The following is a 20,863-nucleotide window of genomic DNA, read 5'->3' as shown; positions in this document are numbered from 1 at the left end:
GATATGTGAAGAGAAAAAGATTGGTGAAAACAAACGTAGGTCCGTTGCAGTCAGATTCAGGTGAATTTATAATGGGGAACAAAGAGATGGCGGACCAGTTAAACAAATACTTTGGTTCTGTTTTCATGAAGGAAGACACAAATAACCTTCCGGAAATACTAGGGGACCGAGGGCCTAGTGAGAAGGAGGAACTGAAGGATATCCTTATAAAGCGAGAAATTGTGTTAGGGAAATTGATGGGACTGAAGGCCGATAAATCCCCGGGGCACGATAGTCTGCATCCCAGAGTATTTAAGGAAGTGGCCAAAGAAATAGTGGATGCATTGTTAATCATTTTCCAACAGTCTATCGACTCTGGATCAGTTCCTATGGACTGGAAGGTAGCTAATGTAATACCACTGTTTAAAAAAGTAGGGAGAGAGAAAACGGGTAATTATAGACCGGTTAGCCTGACATTAGTAGTGGGGAAAATGTTGGAATCAATTATTAAAGATGAAATAACAGCGCATTTGGAAAGCAGTGACAGGATCGGTCCAAGTCAGCATGCATTTATAAAAGGGAAATCATGCTTGACAATTCTTCTAGAATTTTTTGAGGATGTAACTGGTAGAGTGGACAAGGGACAACCAGTGGATGTGGTGTATTTGGACTTTCAAAAGGCTTTTGACAAGGTCCCACACAAGAGATTGGTGTGCAAAATTAAAGCACATGGTACTGGGGGTAATGTACTGATGTGGATAGAGAACTGGTTGGCAGACAGGAAACAGAGAGTCGGGATAAACGGATCCTTTTCAGAATGGCAGGCAGTGACTAGTGGAGTGCCACAGGGCTTAGTGCTGGGACCCCAGCTCTTTACAATATAAATTAATGATTTAGATGAAGGAAATGAGTGTAATATCTCCAAGTTTGCAGATGACACTAAACTGGGTGACGGTGTGAGCTGTGAGGAGGACGATAAAAGGCTGCAAGGTGACTTGGATGGGTTAGGTGAGTGGGCAAATGCATGGCAGATGCAGTATAATGTGGATAAATGTGAAGTTATCCACTTTAGGGGCAAAAACACGAAGGAAGAATATTATCTGAATGGCGGCAGATTAGGAAAGGGGGAGATGCAACGAGACCTGGGTGTCATGGTTCATCAGTCATTGAAAGTTGGCATGCAGGTACAGCAGGCGGTGAAGAAGGCAAATGATATGTTGACCTTCATAGCTAGGGGATTTGAGTATAGGAGCAGAGAGGTCTTACTGCAGTTGTACAGGATCTTGGTGAGGCGTCATCTGGAATATTGTGTTCAGTTTTGGTCTCCTAATCTGAGGAATTATGTTCTTGCTATTGAGGGAGTGCAGCGAAGGTTCACCAGACTGATTCCCGGCATGGCGGGACTGACTTATGAGGAGAGACTAGATCAACTCGGCCTTTATTCACTGGAGTTTAGAAGGATGAAAGGGGATCTTATAGAAACATATAAGATTCTGACGGAACTGGACAGGTTAGATGCGGGAAGAATGTTCCCGATGATGGGGAAGTCCAGAACCAGGGGACATTGTCTTAGGATAAGGTGTAGGCCATTTAGGACTAAGATGAGGAGAAACTTCTTCACTCAAAGAGTTGTTAACCTATGTGATTCCCTACTGCAGAGAGTTGTTGATGCCAGTTCATTGGATATATTCAAGAGGGAGTTAGATATGACCCTTAAGGCTAAAGGGATCAAGGGGTATGGAGAGAAAGCAGGAAGCGGGTACTGAGGGAATGATCAGCCATGATCTTATTGAATGGTGGTGCAGGTTCGAAGGGTCGAATGGCCTACTCCTGCACCTATTTTCTATGTTTCTATCCCCTTGCTGATGCATTGTGTTCTCCTCGCAGCTTACTGTCCCACCTAGCTTTGCATCAGCAAACTTGGATACATTACAATTGGTCCCTTTATCTAGGTCATTAATATAGATTGTAAATAGTTGAGGTCCCTGCACTGATCCCAGCGATACCCCACTAATTACAGCTTGCCAACCTGAAAAAAACACACTTATTCCCTACTGTCTATTTTCTGTCCATTAACCAATCCTCTATCCATGCTAATACATTACCTCCAATCTCATGATCCCTTATTTGTGTAATAACCTTTTATATGGCACCTTATCAAATGTCTTTTAGAAATCCAAATATACTACGTCCACTGGTTCCTCTTTATGTACCCTGCTAGTTACATCCTCAAAAAACTAATACATTTGTCAAACATAATTTGCCTTTCCTAAAACCATGTTGACTCTGCCTAATCATGTTATGATTTTCTAAGTGCCCTGATACCACTTCCTTAATAATGGATTCCAGCATTTTCCCGATGACTGATGTCAGGCTAACTGGCCTGTAGCTCCCTGTTTTCTCTCTCCCTCCTTTCTTGAACAGCAGAATTACATTTGCACTGGGACCATTCTAGATTTGAAGGAATTTTGAAAGATCAAAACCAATGTATCCACTGTCTCTGCAGCCACCTCTTTTCGAACCCTAGGGATGTAGGCCGTCAGGTCCAGGGGATTTGTTGACTTTTAATCCCATTAGTTTCACAAGTACTCTACTTATATTAGTTATATTAAGTTCCTTACCCTCATTATACTTTTGGTATGATTTTTATGTCTTCTACTGTGTAGTAGATACAAAATATTTGTTTAATGTTTCTGCCATTTCCTTATTCCCCATAATAAATTCTCCTGCCTCAGCCTCTAAGGGACCAACATTAATTTTTGCTACTCTTCCTTTTTAAATATTTGTAGAAGCTCTTACAATCTGTTTTTATATTACTTGCTAGTTTTTTCTCATAGTCTATTTTTTCCCTTTTTATCAATATTTTGGTTACCACTTGCTGGTTTCTGAAACTCTCCCAATCCTCAGGCTTACTGCTATTCTTCATAACATTATAAACTTCCTCTTTCAATCTAATGCTATCCTTAACTTCTTTAGTTAGCCACGGATGGATCACTTTTCCTGTGGAGTTTTTGTTTCTCAATGGAATGTATTTTTGTTGCAAATTATGAAATATTTCTTTAAATGCTAGCCACTGCTTATCTACTGACATACCTTTTAATGTATTTTTCCAATCTACCAGCCAAATCACCCTTAATACCGATATAATTGACTTTATTTAAGTTTAACACTCTAGTTTCAGACTTAGGCAAGTCACTCTCAAACGTAATGTGAAATTCTATCATATTATGATCACTCTGCCCCAGAAGATACTTTACTATGAGATTGCTAATTAACCCTGTCTCATTACACAATAAAAAATCAAAAATAGCCTGTTCCCTGGTTGGTTCCATGACTTATTGTTCTCGGAAACTGTCCCAAATGCATTCCATGAACTCGTCCTCCAGACTACCTTTGCCAATTTGTTTTGTCCAGTCTATATGAAGATTATTGTCTCCCATGATTATTGCATTACCTTTGTTACAAGCTCCTACTATTTCTTGTTTAATATTCTGTCCAATGATATAGTTACTGTTAGGGGGGCTATATACTACTCCCACCAGTGTTTTCTGTCTCTTGCTATTCCTTATCTCCACCCATACTGATTCTACTTCCTGATCTTCCAAGCCAAGATCCTTTCTCTACTTTCCTTATGTCATCTTTTATTATCAGGGCTACCTATAGGGCTACCCCCCCCCCTCCCCCCTCCCCACCACCTTTACCATTCTGCCTGTCTTTTCGAAACGTCAAATACCCTGGAACATTTAGTTCCCAATCTTGATCACCTTGCAACCTCTCCGTAATGGCTATTAGATCAAACCCATTTATCTCTGTTTGTGCCACTAGTTCATCTATCTTATTACGAATGCTTCGTGCATTCAGATAAAGAGTCTATAATTTAATTTGTTTTACCATTGTTCCCTGCTTTGACCTTATTCTCTGCTGCACTGCTACCATTAAACTCTCTGTCCCTTCCTGTCACACTCTGCATATTTTTAACCAAATCGTTACACTGCTCTATTGCATTGACCTTTCTCTTTAGTTATCTAAGTTTCCCCTCGCCTGACCCCTCCCCCCCATTTTTCAATTTAAAGCCCTTATTTAAAGCCCTAGTTATTTGATTCACCAGGACGCTGGTCCCAACCCAGTTTAAGTGGAGCCCGTCCTGACGAACAGCTCCCTCTTGCTTGTGCCCCATGAATTGAAACCCCTTCCTCCCACACTACTCTTTGAGTCGCGCATTTAACTCACGGATGTTGTTCCTTTCCAATTCTGATCTTCTCTACAAACTGTTAAAGAAAAACTTCAGATCTTATAGTCTGCTTCTCACAAAACACCGTCATTGCTGACTGATTACGGATTGTGAACAAGACCCCTAGAAAGGATTTATTTCCTACACAACAACCAATAGCAACATGTTTTTAATCCTGTTCATCCATTGTTCATCTCTTATCTCAAAACTGCCGTAACAGTTTCCCACTGTCGCCATGAAAACAAGTCACGAATCTTGCATCCTGTTTCAACAAGCAATTAAAACAAAGTGTCAGCTAAATTGTTCCCTGACACATCAAACCCTAAAGCATCCTGGGAATGAACAAAATTTAACAATTTCATTAAGTAAAAAGAAACCAAAAACTTTTGTCTATATGAGATTAAACCAAATCCCAATCCTATGTATGTATAGGGGGTATCTTACAAATGTACTCATCTTACACTGTTTCATTACACAATATAAGACCTAAAATAGCATGTTCCCTGGTTGGTTCCATGATGTATTCTAGGAAACTGTCCCAAATGCATTCCATGAACTCGTCCTCCAAACTACCTTTGCCAATTTGATTTGTCCAGTCTATATGAAGATTAAAGTCTCCCATGATTACTGCATTACCTTTGTTACAAGCTCCTACAATTTCTTGTTTAATGCAAAAACAATTTGCTATATGTTAGCTAGTCGGTTCAAGCTTCTTTAAACTCTGAGTCATTTTTTATATTTTCTATCTTAGATTCCAGCAGTCCCAGGATTCAGTTGGCTGGAACCATGTTTATCTGCGAAAGATATTGTTTATATTGGTCTTAGAGACGTGGACCCTGGTGAGAAGTACGTTTCTTAATTGAAGATATACTGAGAATCTATAATTAGTCTAATACATATTTAACATATATTTCGAATTATTGTCAAACATTAGAAGCATTTGTCATTTCTTTAGTACCCAGCGAGGCCTTGCAAAAGTCGGTTTTTGGGGTGTGATGCGCATGCACCAAAAAACGGCTTTTCCGATCTTGTCAGATCCTTCACAACCTTGGGAGAAAGACATCTGCGCGGGAGAGATTGGGCAATTTTGCCCAACTCATCCCCAACGAATGTCTTTCAAACTTTTACACTTGGTAAAAGCAGGCATATAGCTTACTTTTACCAGCGTAACAATTTAAAACCTATAAAAATTAAATTTAAACATTCATTTTTATATTAAAAACCCTGTCCATTAGACATAAGAACATAAGAAATAGGAGCAGCATTAGGCCACCTGGCCTCTCAAGCCTGCTCCGCCATTTAATAAGATCATAGCTGATCTGATCATGGACTCGGCTCCACTTCCCTGCCTGCTCCCCATCATCATCATAGGCAGTCCCTCGAAACTTGCTTCCACTCCAAAAGTGAGTTCTTAGGTAACTGAACAGTCCAATACGGGAATTACAATCTCTGTCTCAGGTGGGACAGACAGTCGTTGAAGAAAAGGGTGGGTTGGAAGACTGATTTGCCGCACGCTCCTTCCGTTGCCTGCGCTTGGTTTCTGCATGTTCTCGGCGACGAGACTCAAGGTGCTCAGCGCCCTCCCGGATGCTCTTCCTCCACTTAGGGCAGTCTTTGGCCAGGGACTCCCAGGTGTCGGTGGAGATGTTGCATTTTATCAAGGAGGCTTTGAGGGTGTCCTTGAAACGTTTCCTCTGCCCACCTGGGGCTCGGTGCCATGTAGGAGTTCCGAGTAGAGCGCTTGCTTTGGGAGTCTTGTGTCAGGCATGCGAACAGTGTGGCCCGCCCAATGGAGCTGGTTGAGTGTGTGCTTCGATGCTGGGGATGTTGGCCTGATCGAGGACGCCAGCATTGGTGTGTTTGTCCTTCCAGGGGGTTTTCAGGATCTTGTGGCGACATCGTTGGTGGTATTTCTCCAGCGATTTGAGGTGTCTACTGTATATGGTCCATGTCTCTGAGCCATACAGGAGGGTGGGTATCACTACAGCCCTGTAGACCATGAGCTTGATGCCAGATTTGAGGGCCTGATCTTCGAACACTCTCTCAGGCAGCCGAAGGCTGCGCTGGCACACTGGAAGCGGTGTTGAGCCTCGTCGTCGATGTCTGCCCTTGCTGATAATAGGCTCCTGAGGTATGGAAAGTGGTCCATATTGTTCAGGACCACGCCATGGATCTTGATAACTGGGAGGCAGTGCTGTGTGGCGGGGTCAGGTTGGTGGAGGACCTTTGTCTATGGATGTTTAGTGTAAGGCCCATGCTTTCATATGCCTCAGTGAAGATGTTGACTATGACTTGGAGTTCAGTCTCTGAATGTGCACAGACGCAAGCGTTGACCGCGTACTGTAGCTTGACGACAGAGGATGGGACGGTCTTGGATCTGGTCTGGAGACGACGAAGGTCGAACAGGTTCCCACTGGTTCTGTAGTTTAGTCCCACTCCAGCGGGGAGCTTGTTGAGTGTGAGGTGGAGCATTGCAGCGAGGAAGATCAAGAAGAGGGTTGGCGCGATGACTCAGCCCTGCTTGACTCCGGTCCGGACGTGAATTGGGTCTGTGATGGATCCGTTGGTCAGGATCACGGCCTGCATGTCGTCATGCAGCAGGCGGAGGACGGCAACAAATTTTTGGGCACAGCCGAAACGGAGGAGGACCTTCCATAGTCCCTCATGGTTGACAGTGTCAAAGACCTTTGTAAGGTCAAAGAAGGCCATGTACAAGGGTTGGTCGTGTTCCCTGCATTTCTCTTGCAGTTGTCGCGTCGTAAAGATCATGTTCGTTGTACCTCGTAGTGGACAAAATCCGCACTGAGACTCCGGAAGGAGCTCCTCAGCCACAGTGAGAAAACGGTTGAAGAGGATTCTAGCAATGACTTTCTCAGTGGCTGATAACAGGGAGATTCCTCTGTAATTGCCGCAGTCAAACTTGTCCCCTTTTTTAAAGATGGTCACGTTTGCTGCATCTCTGAGATCTCCCTGCATGCTCTCTTCCTTCCAGATGAGAGAGATGAGGTCATGCATTCATGCCAATAGTGCCTCACCGGGGATTCCATCCGCTCCCGTAGCCTTGTTGTTCTTAAGCTGTCTTATGGCTTTTTCTACCTCGTGCAGGCCTGGGGTTTTGCTGGGATGGTGGTGGGTAGCATGCTGCGGGATGGAGTCACGGACACTCAAGTCAAAGGCAGAGTCTCGGTTCAAGAGATCTTCAAAGGGCTCTTTCCAGCGGGTCCGGACTGCCTTGTTGTCCTTGATGAGTGTCTCCCCGTTCTTGGCCAGCATTGGGGTGGGGCATTGGGTGCTTGGGCCGTAGGTGGTCTTGACTGCGGTGAAGAACTCTTATCGCTGAAAAATCTGTCTATCTCCACCTTAAATATATTCAACGACACAGCCTCCACAGCTCGCTGGGGCAGAGAATTCCTCCACAGCTCTCTGAGGCAGAGAATTCCATAGATTTACAAACCTCTGAGAGAAGAAATTTCTCCTCATCTCAGTTTCAAAGGGGCAGCCCTTATTCTGAGACTATACCTCCTAGTTTTAGTTTCCACTATGAGTGGAAATATCCTCTCTGCATCCACCTTGTCGAGCCCCCTCATTATCTTACATGTTTCGATAAGATCACCTCTCATTCTTCTGAACTCCAATGTGTAAAGGCTCAAACTACTCAACCTATCTTCATAAGTCAACCCCCTCATCTCAAGAATCAACCCAGTGAACCTTCTCTGAACAGCCTCCAATGCAAATACATCCTTCCTTAAATAAGGAGACCAAAACTGTACGCAGTATTCTAGGTGTGGCCTCACCAATACCCTGTACAGTTATAGCAGGACTTCTATGCTTTTATACTCTATCCCCCTTGCAATAAAGGCCAACATTCCATTTGCCTTCCTGATTACTTGCTGTACCTGCATACTAACTTTTTGTGTTTCATGCACAAGGACCCCCAGCTCCCTCTGCACTGCAGCACTTTGCAATTTTTCTCCATTTAAATTATAATTTGCTTTTCTATTATTTCTGCCAAAGTGGATAACCTCACATTTTCCCACCTTATACTCCATCTGCCAAATTTTTGCCCATTCACTTAATCTGTCTATATCCCTTTGCAGATTTTTTGTGTCCTCCTCACAATTTGCTTTCCCACCGATCTTTGTATCATCTGCAAACTTAGCTATATTACACTCGGTATCTTCATCCAAATCATTAATATAGTTTGTAAATAGTTGAGGACCCAGCACTGATCCCTGCGGCACCCCACTAGTTACTGTTTGCCAACCGGAAAATGATCCATTTATCCCGACTCTCTGTTTTCTGTTAGTTAGCCAATCCTCTATCCATGCTAATATATTATCCCCAACCCGGTGAACTTTTATTTAGTGCTTTAACCTTTGATGTGGCACCTTAGCAAATGCCTTCTGGAAATCCAAATACACCACATCCACTGGTTCCCCCCTTATCTACCCTGCTCGTTACATCCTCAAACATGATTTCCCTTTCATAAAACCATAAGTTTATTTTTAACACTATTAAAACACATTTAAAAAATATAGATTTTTTTTCTAAAACATTTAATTACATTTAATTTCAATTAATTTTAAATATGTGAGGTGTTTTATTTATTTATTGTGCTGTGTTTCAGTGTTTTATTGGGTTATTCTCATTGATAGTAATGGGAACTCGTACAAACGGAGCTTCCATTTTTATCAATGACAATACTGCATAGTGATTGGTGGTCCAGGCCCACATGACTCCAGCATGTACATACGTACCTGAAAGACATCTTCCCATGCACTGCGCAGCGAATCTAGGCCTCCGACCGGAATCCTACGTTCCTCCGGGACCACCAGGTACTTTCGTAGATTTTTTTCGGGTTGGAAGCATTCATATGAAGGAAGCCTTCCACCACAATTTCCCCCCACCCCCCCGTTCCCCCCTTATATCTGTTTGAGTATAATTTTCCATTAATATATAAAAAGCTTCGCTTTTCACGATCTCAGGATGTCCCAAAGTGCATTACCATCAATAAGTATTTTTGAAGCGCAGTCACTGTTGTAAGGTAGATCAACTTCTCGTAATTGTGCAGTAATTGCCACAAATCTATTATAGAAGCTCCCATGACAGTGTAATGCCTGGGCGATTTCAACTTCCAAGCCTCATTTCAATATAATTGACAAGTTGCCCCCCCCCCCCAATCTCTCCCCAAAATGAGCATCGTGACCACTTTATGCAAGAATTTTCAAGCGGGCCTCCCAAGTCCTATCTTCAAGCAAGGTGACATTCCCTGAAGACAAATTGCATTTCAAGACTGCACACTATTCTGCTGGGACTAAAGAGTTAGAAGGCTGCCCTCAGGTTTTCCGATGCTTTCCTGGAGGTCCTTGTGGAGGAGATCGGGGGAGGTACTGGTCCCCAGCACCTACAGGTGCATCCCTAGGGCCACTGTTCAGCAAACCTGGAGAGGTGTGGCTGACAAGATGAGCGCCGGCAATATCATGCCCAGGATCTGGCTTCAGCATAGGTAGAAATTCAATGACCTCACACAAACAGCAAGGGGTGAGTACAGCTCTTCTCTCATTCACTTTCCACAGCACCTGACAACACTCCTTTCACCCCCTCCTTTACCACTCTGAACAATTCCCTCCCCTCCATCTATCTTTCAGCATACAATCACAAAGCCACACTGCAACACCTCTTTTTCTGATTCAAAACACATACACCTCTTCCTTTACTCTCTTCAACCATACACTAACATAAATTTTTTCTTGCATCTTAGCACTTTCATAACCACCAACTAACTCCTCCCAGCACTCCTTCCTCATCTTCCATTGCACACATTTGCCTTTACATTCATCACCACCCATCCTAATTCCATCTTGCATCTTCTCCACCTCTCAACACATGCACTATATGAACATGACCTACACATCGCTACTTACTATATATCAACAGCCACTCACTAACTTATGCCCTCTCTTTCTGCAGGATAAAGCAGCACATAACGCGAGGTAGAGACCCAGGGAGATGTGTCCGATATCATAATGCTCACTCAAGCAGAGCACAAAGCCCTGGAGATTAGTGGCCAAGGCAGAGTCAGAGTAATGGGGAAGACACAACTGGCGGCTTATTTGAGTGGTTGGACCAAACGGCCCCAACAGCAGCCACGGTGCAGCAGTCTGCAGCCGTACCCTCACAGGCTCAAGCACCCAGAACTCATTGGCCATGAGCATCTCAAGCGTCCCCACATGAGTAATAGCAGCCTTCCACCAGCTTTGCTGAGGTCGTTGGGGAACACCTCGTAGAAATAGTAGAGTTAGTAAGCATGCTTGACACTCGGGTGAGAAATGAACAGAAGACAATTGGTGTTGGGAATTAAATTCATCACCTTTATCACATTTGACACATTGGTAGGCACTGTGATTTCATAGCAGCTTCTAAGTCTGCATCGTCATTATGTCATTGATATAGACTTGAGCCAGATGGCTTCAGTGTTCTTTAATGCAGATTAAGGGAGTGATGAAGATGTAACAAGGACTGTTAATGCACAGGAGGTTTCTGTACGTTTTTAGGACAGAAGAGTGAGCAGGTCCCCAGAATTGCTTCACAATTAACTCATCCCTCACATCTCCTTCTCCTACTTCCTAGTCTTCCCCCTAGTATTCCTCATCTGACAAGGATAGTTGCTGCTGTTGTACCTCCTCCAAATGCAGGTCTCTCTGTATGGCTAACTTGTGCAGTATGCAGCACGCCACTATGATGCAGGAAAATCTTTCTGGTTGCATACTGTAGGGAGATCTAAGACCTGGCCAGATACCTGAACCTCATCTTCAGCAGCCCTATAGTGTGCTCAGTAATCATCCTGGTGATCCCGTGGCGTTGATTATACCTGTGTTGCTCAGGTGTGGTGGGCCTGGGGAGAGGTGCCATGAGCCACGTCTGTCGGCGGTATCCCTTATCCCCCAGCAGCCAATCTGCCACATTCCTAGAAGAGGTGAATACAGGTTGAGCATCCAAAATCCAGAGTTCCGGAATACGGACACCGGGCCGATCCGTGGCGGGGTCTTCCGGAAACCGGAAATGTTCCGAAATCCGGACTCGCCCCAGCCCTCGGCGGCCCGACCTTGCCCCCTTACCTCGGCGGCCCAACCTCACCCTGGCCCTCGCCAGCCCGACCTCGCCCCCTTACCTCGGCGGCCTGACCTCACCTCGGCCCGATCTCGCCCCCTTACCTCGGCGGCCTGACCTCGCCCCCTTATCATGGCGGCCTGACCTCGCCCCCTTACCTCGGCGGCCCGACCTCGCCCCCTTACCTCGGTGGCCCGACCTCGCCCCCTTACCTTGGTGCCCGACCTCGCCCCCTTACCTCGGTGGCCCGACCTCGCCCCCTTACCTTGGTGCCCGACCTCGCCCCCTTACCTCGGTGGCCCGACCTCGCCCCCTTACCTTGGTGCCCGACCTCGCCCCCTTACCTCGGTGGCCCGACCTCGCCCCCTTACCTCGGTGCCCGACCTCGCCCCCTTACCTTGGTGCCCGACCTCGCCCCCTTACCTCGGTGGCCCGACCTCGCCCCCTTACCTTGGCGGCCCGACCTCGCCCCCTTACCTCGGCGGCCCGACCTCGCCCCCTTACCTCGGCGGCCCGACTTCGCCTCCTTACCTCGGCGGCCTTACCTCGGCGGCCCGACCTCGCCCCCTTACCTTGGCGGCCCAACCTCACCCCGGCCCGACTTCGCCCCTGCCCGACCACGCCCTGGCCCTCGCCGGCCTGACCTCGCCTTCCCATGCCCCCCCCCCCACCTCCACCTTACCTCGGTGACTCGACCTCGCCCCCTTACCTTGGCTGCCCGACCTTACCTACCTCGGCCCAGGCAAAGACGTTCCAAAATCCGGAAATGCCAGGAATCTGGAACGGCCTCAGTCCCGAGGTTTCCAGATTTCAGACGCTCAACTTGTATTGGGGGATGGTAGACTGTTGCGGGATAAATGCATTGTGACAGCTGCTTGGTATCTTGCATAAACTTGCATGATTCTGTTTCCATGATTGGACACTACCTGGACACTAATGGACTGGTAGCCTTTTCTATTCATGAATGCTGCTGGCTGATGTTCTGGTGCCCTGATGACAGCCTGTGTGCAGTCAATGAGACCCTGGACATGAGGGATGCCAGCCACCCTTGCAAGTCTCCAAGCCGTTTCCTGCTGACTGTTGAGGTCAATGGAGAAGGTTAAGTACTGGTTAGCCCTGGTGAACAGGGCATCGGTGGCCTGCTTAATGCAACTTTAACAGCCACTGACAAAACATGACCATTTAGTAAAACAGGCAGCAGATTTCAGGAGACTACAGAGGCCTGCTTGGAGAAGTGCAGCCTCCTGATGCACTGCTCCTTGGATAAATCGAAGAAAATGACTCCACCTGTACAGCCTGTGTGCTGGGTTTGGCCAGTGAGCAGCCCATGCCCCACCTGATGCTGAGCAACTCAGTGCTGGTTGCCGAGGCTGCTGGCTGCTGCTTCTCTTGCTCCAACTATTCCTGCATCCAAATAAAACTGCCTATAATAACACCCATGAAAAGTAGATTAAGCTTACAACGGTAAATAAAGCAAACAATATCAGAAAGAAGTGACCTTGAAGCTGCAATAATTCTTCTGGTAATCCAAATTGACAAAGATCCTCTGATCCATTTACCTGCAGCTGAGTGCCCCTTTAAATACTGCTTCACTGGCTCCAAGAGACCAATCCCGCGAGGCTTTACTGGCAGGTTAGGCACTGTGAAGGATCTGTGATTTTGTGTACAGTTGGCATCGGAGTGCTAATTACATCATAGAACCCCAATTTATATGTACTCACAAGGCCCCTGCTTGTCTCTGGTGGTGCCTCGGCCAACTCAGAAAACTGGGTGGTTAAATTGTGGTGGTAGGAAGCTTTTTGAGAACAGTGATAAGTACTCTACCACTAATTGAGTCGGCACAGACATGATGAGCCAAATGGCCTCCTTCTGTGCTGTGTCAACCATGGCACCCTTGCCTCTGAGCACAAAAATTCTAGGCTAACACTCCAGTGCAGTACTCGGAGCACTGCACTGTCGGAGGTGTCATCTTTCGGATGAGACGTAAAACTGAGGCCCCCTCTGCTCTCTCTGGTGGACGTAAAAGATCCCATGGCACAATTTCAAAGAAGAGCAGGGGAGTTATTCTTGGTGTCTTAGACAATATTTATCCCTCAATCAACATCACTAAAAAAAAAACAGATTATTCGGTCATTATCACATTGCTGTTTGTGGGGGCTTGCTGTGTGTAAAAAATGGCTGCCGTGTTTCCTACATTACAACAGTGACTACACTTTAAAATTATTTCATTGGCTGTAAAGCACTTTGGGATGTCCTGAGGTTGTGAAAGGCGCTATATAAATTCAAGTATTTCTTTCTGTAAACTTCTATGGTCTTAATTATTCATAGTCATACTTGTGCGTTCGTTTTACAAATGAGGGACACGATTTATATCTTCCAGTTTAAGATACAAATGAAGAATGATCACTCAAACAAAAGATCCAACATCTTCATAAAATTGGTGAAGGAAATAGGGGCATATATGTCTGGACTTTCCTTCATAATTTTGCCAAAAATCAGACAGGATCATGGAGAAAACGGCATGAAAATAGGGTGATCAGGGCTATTACTGTTTCATCACCCCAAACTTGATTTCCCTCACCCTGCCCCTGCCGAGACCCTTCTCTGCCCACCGCATGCAACTTCTGGTGGGGGCATGCGGACTGGCCTTCCCTCTCATCTGCCCCAGTTACTGCCGCTCCCCAGGAGGAAGGTAGAGATAGACATAGAGTAGCGGCAGGAAGGTCCTAAAATTGTTCAAATGGAGGAAGAGGGCCTCCTATCTCTCTATTTCTACCCAAAGCTCCACCTGCTCTGGCCTTGTCCTCTCCCATTTCGGGTCAATGCTGCTCCTTTATAGTTCCTCACTGCCTCTTGTGGTGCTGGACCAGTATCACTGTTGCAGCATTGCTGGGATTTCCCTCCTTTCCACTGTGGACTCCATCTTGGCAGCAAGAATCCTGCCTGGAGCCTGCCATGACCCAAACCCAGGGAAATAGGTCTGCGAATTCCACCTCAAAGAGTAGAATCCAACCCAGTATGCAGTGGGCACTTACAAAATATACATGCAAACAAGGCAAAAATTATATTTTGCATTGCAAACTATATATTTTATAGTCAGCCAGGTATGTGTCATTGCCAGAAACCCATTACCATGTATAAGAGATTACAAATCAAGATACTGAGAAATCTACATAGGTATGAAGTTCATTTTCTCTCCTGACACTAACCCACTTCACGGCCATGATTTCGCCACCCGTGACAGGTTGGGTGTGACCAGCATTGGTGGTGTGTGGGAAAGCCGTTCCCGACTCCATCCCGCCCTTTGTACCCAATCTTCCGTTGATGGGGCTTGTTAAGCCCGCCTTGCAGGGTTCCCGGCCAATTAACAGGAAGCTGATCTGATTATATAATTTGATGACGCGTCATCAGCCAGTTTCTTTAAAGGGATCATGCGCACATTGCTTTTGACAGTTCTTCTCTCAGTGTTCTGCAGCATTGAACTGCTGCAAACACTGACAAGCACTGCACAGAGGTGCACGGCTGCACCCAGGCTCTGCCATACAGCATGCAGGGAGGTCCTCTTCCCTTCCAATGGACGGAAGAGACCTCCCCAGGACACCAATGCAGCCTGGGGATGTCGTCAGGAGGACTAGACGCAAACCTTTCAATGATCTCAGTAGATCACGAAATGTTACTGCAAAGCCAGACTCAACCTCATCCTGCTGTGCCATTCATCACATCCCCATCACTGCCTTCTCGACCCTACTCCTGCACATCCTCACTCCCACCAACTAACCTTGCACCTCCACCCATCCCTCTCTATCTACATTATCACTTCCCCATCTCACTAGCCACCCCTCACACTCGTCCTCATCCTTGTCCAATCATACCAACTAATAACAATCAAGGATAGGCACTTAGGTCCTTTATCCAATGTTCATGTAAAGTCTCTGTTGATGTGTTGTCAAACATTGAAATCTTTATTTTCAGCACTTTGCATTCTTGGACAGATTTGGTGGGCACCTTTGCAAGTGACTTAGTGAGTTGTAGTGAATAGTGAGACATAAGGTTACCCCCCCCCCCCCCCGCAACACACACACACACACACACACACACACACAGACAATGGTGATGAGTGTGAAAGGAATGGCTTGGGTATTGCAGGGATGCTTTATGGAGCTGGTGTGGGGTGGTGCCAACCTGGCACATTATGTGGCAGCCAAGATGTACAGCATCAAGTAAAGTAAATGTGGTCATGGTGAGGTCATCCTTGGCCCCTTGGGCAGCAGTGGGATCAGGTGCTGATGCCCTGTGTCCTGTACAGTATCAAGTGATTACGGAGAAGGTTGGTGGTGTTGTTGGTGATGCTGGTGAGTTTAGTGATGTTGGGGCTGATAGTGGCTGTGGTGGGATTCAAGGACCAAGGTGAGATTTTTCAAAGGCACTGGTGCTGCTGGAATAGATGTCAGGTGAGGTTGAAATGACAGAAGCGATCTGTCAATGGTGAGAGAGGTTGTTTCAAGGAGGTGACAGTGAATAGAGAGCTCACTGCAAACACTTCCAAACTGCATACAGGTCAAAAGTTTCTTCCAAATCATGAAGCCTTCAGCTTCTGACATTGGAAAGTGAACAGCTATGAAATAGTAGCTGTTATACCACTTCAGCAGCTGTCAACTAGCCAAAGTAATGGAGAGTAAGTGAGGACCCAACTCCACTTACTTGGCGTGTTCCCCGAGGGACAGCAAACCCGTTAAAAGGTTAGTAAAATTGCAAGTGCCTGCTTTTAATACTATTAAGTAGCATTCAACAACTCCCTAACTATCTTAATTAACTGGCCCGCCGCTTGCTTTCGGGTCTGGCATGGAGGCGGATTTAGAGCGTGATTCCGCCCCGCTGTCAATCTCGGCCATTTTGACAGTGGGCTCGCCTCCAAACCTGCACTCACAGGGCTGGGAAGATTCCAGCCCACCTATCTAAGTCCAGAAAGTTTAGGTGCAGGTCAACAGACAAAAACGCTAAGCATACTACTGGAGTTACACAGCCAAAATTGCACAGGTTACCAACACAGAACATTGGTAAGTATCCCACCACTTGTACAGCTAGGAACACTCTACCTATTACATTTGGTTTGCAAGACTGGGGCCAATTGAAAAGAATTCCTAGTACCCAATGATGGGTCTACCCCTCCAAACTATAAATGCCTAGATTTGAGACCCTTGATGCAGCCTTGGATATACCTAGGAGTGTCCATAACAGTTAATCTGCTTTAATTGGCACCAACGTTGCTAAAATAACATGTCCACTTTTTACATACTGGTCAAGACCATGGAGAGGTACAGAAGAGATTCAATAAGATTATATCAGGGATGAAAAGCTTTAGTTTTGAGGAAGGACAGAGAAATTGGGGTAGTTTTCATTAGAATATAGAGAAGTTTAAGAGTAGATCCGATAGATATGTTCACAAATATGAGGGGTTTTGATGAGGTAAATAGGGAAAAACAGCTATCCTAATCAGTAGTCCGACATTTAAGATCAACATTAATAGAACGAAGGGCATGGTTAGGAGAATTTTTTATGCAGAGGCATTTAGGATACGGAATACCCAATCAGGAAAAATGATCGATGCAGAATCCATAATCGCTTTTAAAAGGAAAATGGATATATTTCTGTAAAAAGTTACAGGGAAATGGTAGAGGAATGGGATGAGCTAGGGACAGGCATGATCCCCCGGGTGAACTCCTTCTGTACTATAACATTCTTTGCTTATTTCATTCTCACCAAACTGTAGTTTTAATGTAGGGCAGAGTATAAATCAGGAAATTAGAGGCGCATGTAACAAGGGTAATACGGTAATCATAGGGGACTCTAATCTACAAACCAAATTTGCAGTAATAATGTGGATGATGACTTCGTGGAATGTATACAAGATAGATTTCTAGATCAGTATGTTGAGGAACCAACTAGGGAGCAGGCTATTTTTGATCTAGTATTGTGCAATGAGAAAAGGTTAATTAATAACCCTATAGTAAAGGGGGTCATTAGGGAAGAGTGACCATAATATAATAGAATTTTACATTAAGTTTGAAAGTAATTTAGTTAAATCCGAAACTTGGGTCTTAAATCTAAACAAAGCAAACTAGGTATGAGGGGCGAGTTGGCTAAGATAGATTGGGCAACTACATTAAAAGTTATAGAAACATAGAAACATAGAAAATAGGTGCAGGAGTAGGCCATTCGGCCCTTCTAGCCTGCACCGCCATTCAATGAGTTCATGGCTGAACATTCAACTTCAGTACCCCATTCCTGCTTTCTCGCCATACCCCTTGATCCCCCTAGCAGTAAGGACCTCATCTAACTCCTTTTTGAATATATTTAGTGAATTGGCCTCAACAACTTTCTGTGGTAGAGAATTCCACAGGTTCACCACTCTCTGGGTGAAGAAGTTCCTCCGCATCTCGGTCCTAAATGGCTTACCCCTTATCCTTAGACTGTGACCCCTGGTTCTGGACTTCCCCAACATTGGGAACATTCTTCCTGCATCTAACCTGTCTAACCCCGTCAGAATTTTATATGTTTCTATGAGGTCCCCTCTCATTCTTCTGAACTCCAGTGAATACAAGCCCAGTTGATCCAGTCTTTCTTGATAGGTCAGTCCCGCCATCCCGGGAATCAGTCTGGTGAACCTTCGCTGCACTCCCTCAATAGCAAGAATGTCCTTCCTCAGGTTAGGAGACCAAAACTGTACACAATACTCCAGGTGTGGCCTCACCAATGCCCTGTACAACTGTAGCAACACCTCCCTGCCCCTGTACTCAAATCCTCTTGCTATGAAGGCCAACATGCCATTTGCTTTCTTAACCGCCTGCTGCACCTGCATGCCAACCTTCAATGACTGATGTACCATGACACCCAGGTCTCTTTGCACCTCCCCTTTTCCTAATCTGTCACCATTCAGATAATAGTCTGTCTCTCTGTTTTTACCACCAAAGTGGATAACCTCACATTTATCCACATTATACTTCATCTGCCATGCATTTGCCCACTCACCTAACCTATCCAAGTCGCTCTGCAGCCTCACAGCATCCTCCTCGCAGCTCACACTGCCACCCAACTTAGTGTCATCCGCAAATTTGGAGATACTACATTTAATCCCCTCATCTAAATCATTAATGTACAGTGTAAACAGCTGGGGCCCCAGCACAGAACCTTGCGGTACCCCACTAGTCACTGCCTGCCATTCTGAAAAGTACCCATTTACTCCTACTCTTTGCTTCCTGTCTGACAACCAGTTCTCAATCCATGTCAGTACACTACCCCCAATCCCATGTGCTCTAACTTTGCACATCAATCTCTTGTGTGGGACCTTGTCGAACGCCTTCTGAAAGTCCAAATATACCACATCAACTGGTTCTCCCTTATCCACTCTACTGGAAACATCCTCAAAAAATTCCAGAAGATTTGTCAAGCATGATTTCCCTTTCACAAATCCATGCTGACTTGGACCTATCATGTCACCTCTTTCCAAATGCACTGCTATGACATCCTTAATAATTGATTCCATCATTTTACCCACTACCGATGTCAGGCTGACCGGTCTATAATTCCCTGTTTTCTCTCTCCCTCCTTTTTTAAAAAGTGGGGTTACATTGGCTACCCTCCACTCCATAGGAACTGATCCAGAGTCAATGGAATGTTGGAAAATGACTGTCAACGCATCCACTATTTCCAAGGCCACCTCCTTAAGTACTCTGGGATGCAGTCCATCAGGCCCTGGGGATTTATCGGCCTTCAATCCCATCAATTTCCCCAACACAATTTCCCGGCTAATAAGGATTTCCCTCAGTTCCTCCTCCTTACTAGACCCCCCGACCCCTTTTATAACCGGAAGGTTGTTCGTGTCCTCCTTCGTGAATACCGAACCAAAGTACTTGTTCAATTGGTCCGCCATTTCTTTGTTCCCCGTTATGACTTCCCCTGATTCTGACTGCAGGGGACCTACGTTTGTCTTTACTAACCTTTTTCTCTTTACATATCTATAGAAACTTTTGCAATCCGTCTTAATGTTCCCTGCAAGCTTCTTCTCATACTCCATTTTCCCTGCCCTAATCAAACCCTTTGTCCTCCTCTGCTGAGTTCTAAATTTTTCCCAGTCCCCAGGTTCGCTGCTATTTCTGGCCAATTTGTATGCCACTTCCTTGGCTTTAATACTATCCCTGATTTCCCTTGATAGCCACGGTTGAGCCACCTTCCCTTTTTTATTTCTATGCCAGACAGGAATGTACAATTGTTGTAGTTCATCCATGCGGTCTCTAAATGTCTGCCATTGCCCATCCACAGTCAACCCCTTAAGTATCATTCGCCAATCCATCTCAGCCAATTCACGCCTCATACCTTCAAAGTTAGCCTTCTTTAAGTTCTGGACCATGGTCTCTGAATTAACTGTTTCATTCTCCATCCTAATGCAGAATTCCACCATATTATGTAGATGAGCAATGGCTAGCATTTAAATTAATACATAGTTTACAACAAATATAAATTCTTTTAAGGCACAAAAACTCCCTAGGAAAAATAGTCCAACCGTGGCTAACAAGAGAAGTTAAAGATAGTATTAGATCAAAGGAAGAGGCTTATAATGTTGCCAAAAAGAGCAGTAAGCCTGAGGGTTAGGAGGTTTTTAGAATTTGGCAAAGGAGGACCAAGAAATTGATAAAGAAAGGGAAAATAGAATGAGAATAAATTAGCGAGAGACATAAAAAAAGATTCTAAAAGCTTCTATAGATATGTAAGAAAGAAAAGAAAGACTTGCATTTACATAGCGCCTTTCACAACCACCAGATGTCTCAAAGCTCTTTACAGCCAATGAAGTACTTTTTTGAAATGTAGTCACTGTGGTAATGTGTGAAACTCGGCAGCCAATTTGCACAAGCAAGCTCCCACAAACAGCAATGTGATAATGACCAGATAATTTTTGTTATGTTGACTGAGGGATAAATATTGGCCAGGATACCGAGGATAACTCTCCTGCTCTTCTTCAAAATAGTACCATGGGATCTTTTATGTCCACCTGGGAGAATAGACAGGGGCAGGGTTTAATGTCTCATCTGAAAGACGACACCTCCAACAGTGCAGCACTCCCTCAGTACTGCACTGGAGTATCAGTGTAAATTTATGTGCTCAACCGACAATCTTGACTCAGAGGCGAGTGTGCTATGCATTGAGCCACAGATGAGACTCTAGTAAAACTATGTAAAAAGACACACTATGTAAAAAGGAAAAGATTAGCAAAAGTAAATGTGGCCTTATAGGCTGAGACAGTAGAAATTATAATGGGGAATAGGAAATGCCAGAGAAATTAAACAAATACTTTGTGTGTGTCTTCACAGAAGAAGAAGTAAAACACCTCCCAGAAATAGTGCAGAACCAAGGGGCGAGCGAGAAAGAGCAACAGAAAGAAATTAGTATAAAAATGGTACTGGAGGAATTAATGGGATTGAAATCCGATAAATCCCCTGGACCTGATGGCCTACATCCTAGGGTTTTGAAAGAGGTGGCTATAGAATA

The 20,863-nt window shown here is 45.1% G+C and overlaps 1 protein-coding gene across 1 annotated transcript in view; it reads left to right on the top strand.

Annotated features, from left to right (window-relative positions):
• Positions 1-20,863, top strand: part of LOC139272588 (arginase, hepatic-like) — a 72,365-nt gene that overhangs the window by 31,595 nt on the left and 19,907 nt on the right. The window contains exon 5 of the mRNA XM_070888658.1: positions 4,962-5,056. Coding sequence (XP_070744759.1) covers positions 4,962-5,056 — 95 coding nt within the window. The remainder of the gene's footprint in view (positions 1-4,961; positions 5,057-20,863) is intronic.

Source organism: Pristiophorus japonicus, chromosome 9 (genome assembly GCF_044704955.1).
Source record: "Pristiophorus japonicus isolate sPriJap1 chromosome 9, sPriJap1.hap1, whole genome shotgun sequence".
Classification (NCBI taxonomy): Eukaryota; Metazoa; Chordata; class Chondrichthyes; family Pristiophoridae; genus Pristiophorus; species Pristiophorus japonicus.
The sequence above is the reverse complement of the archived record's forward strand: the minus strand, read 5'-3'. Positions and strand labels throughout refer to the sequence as shown.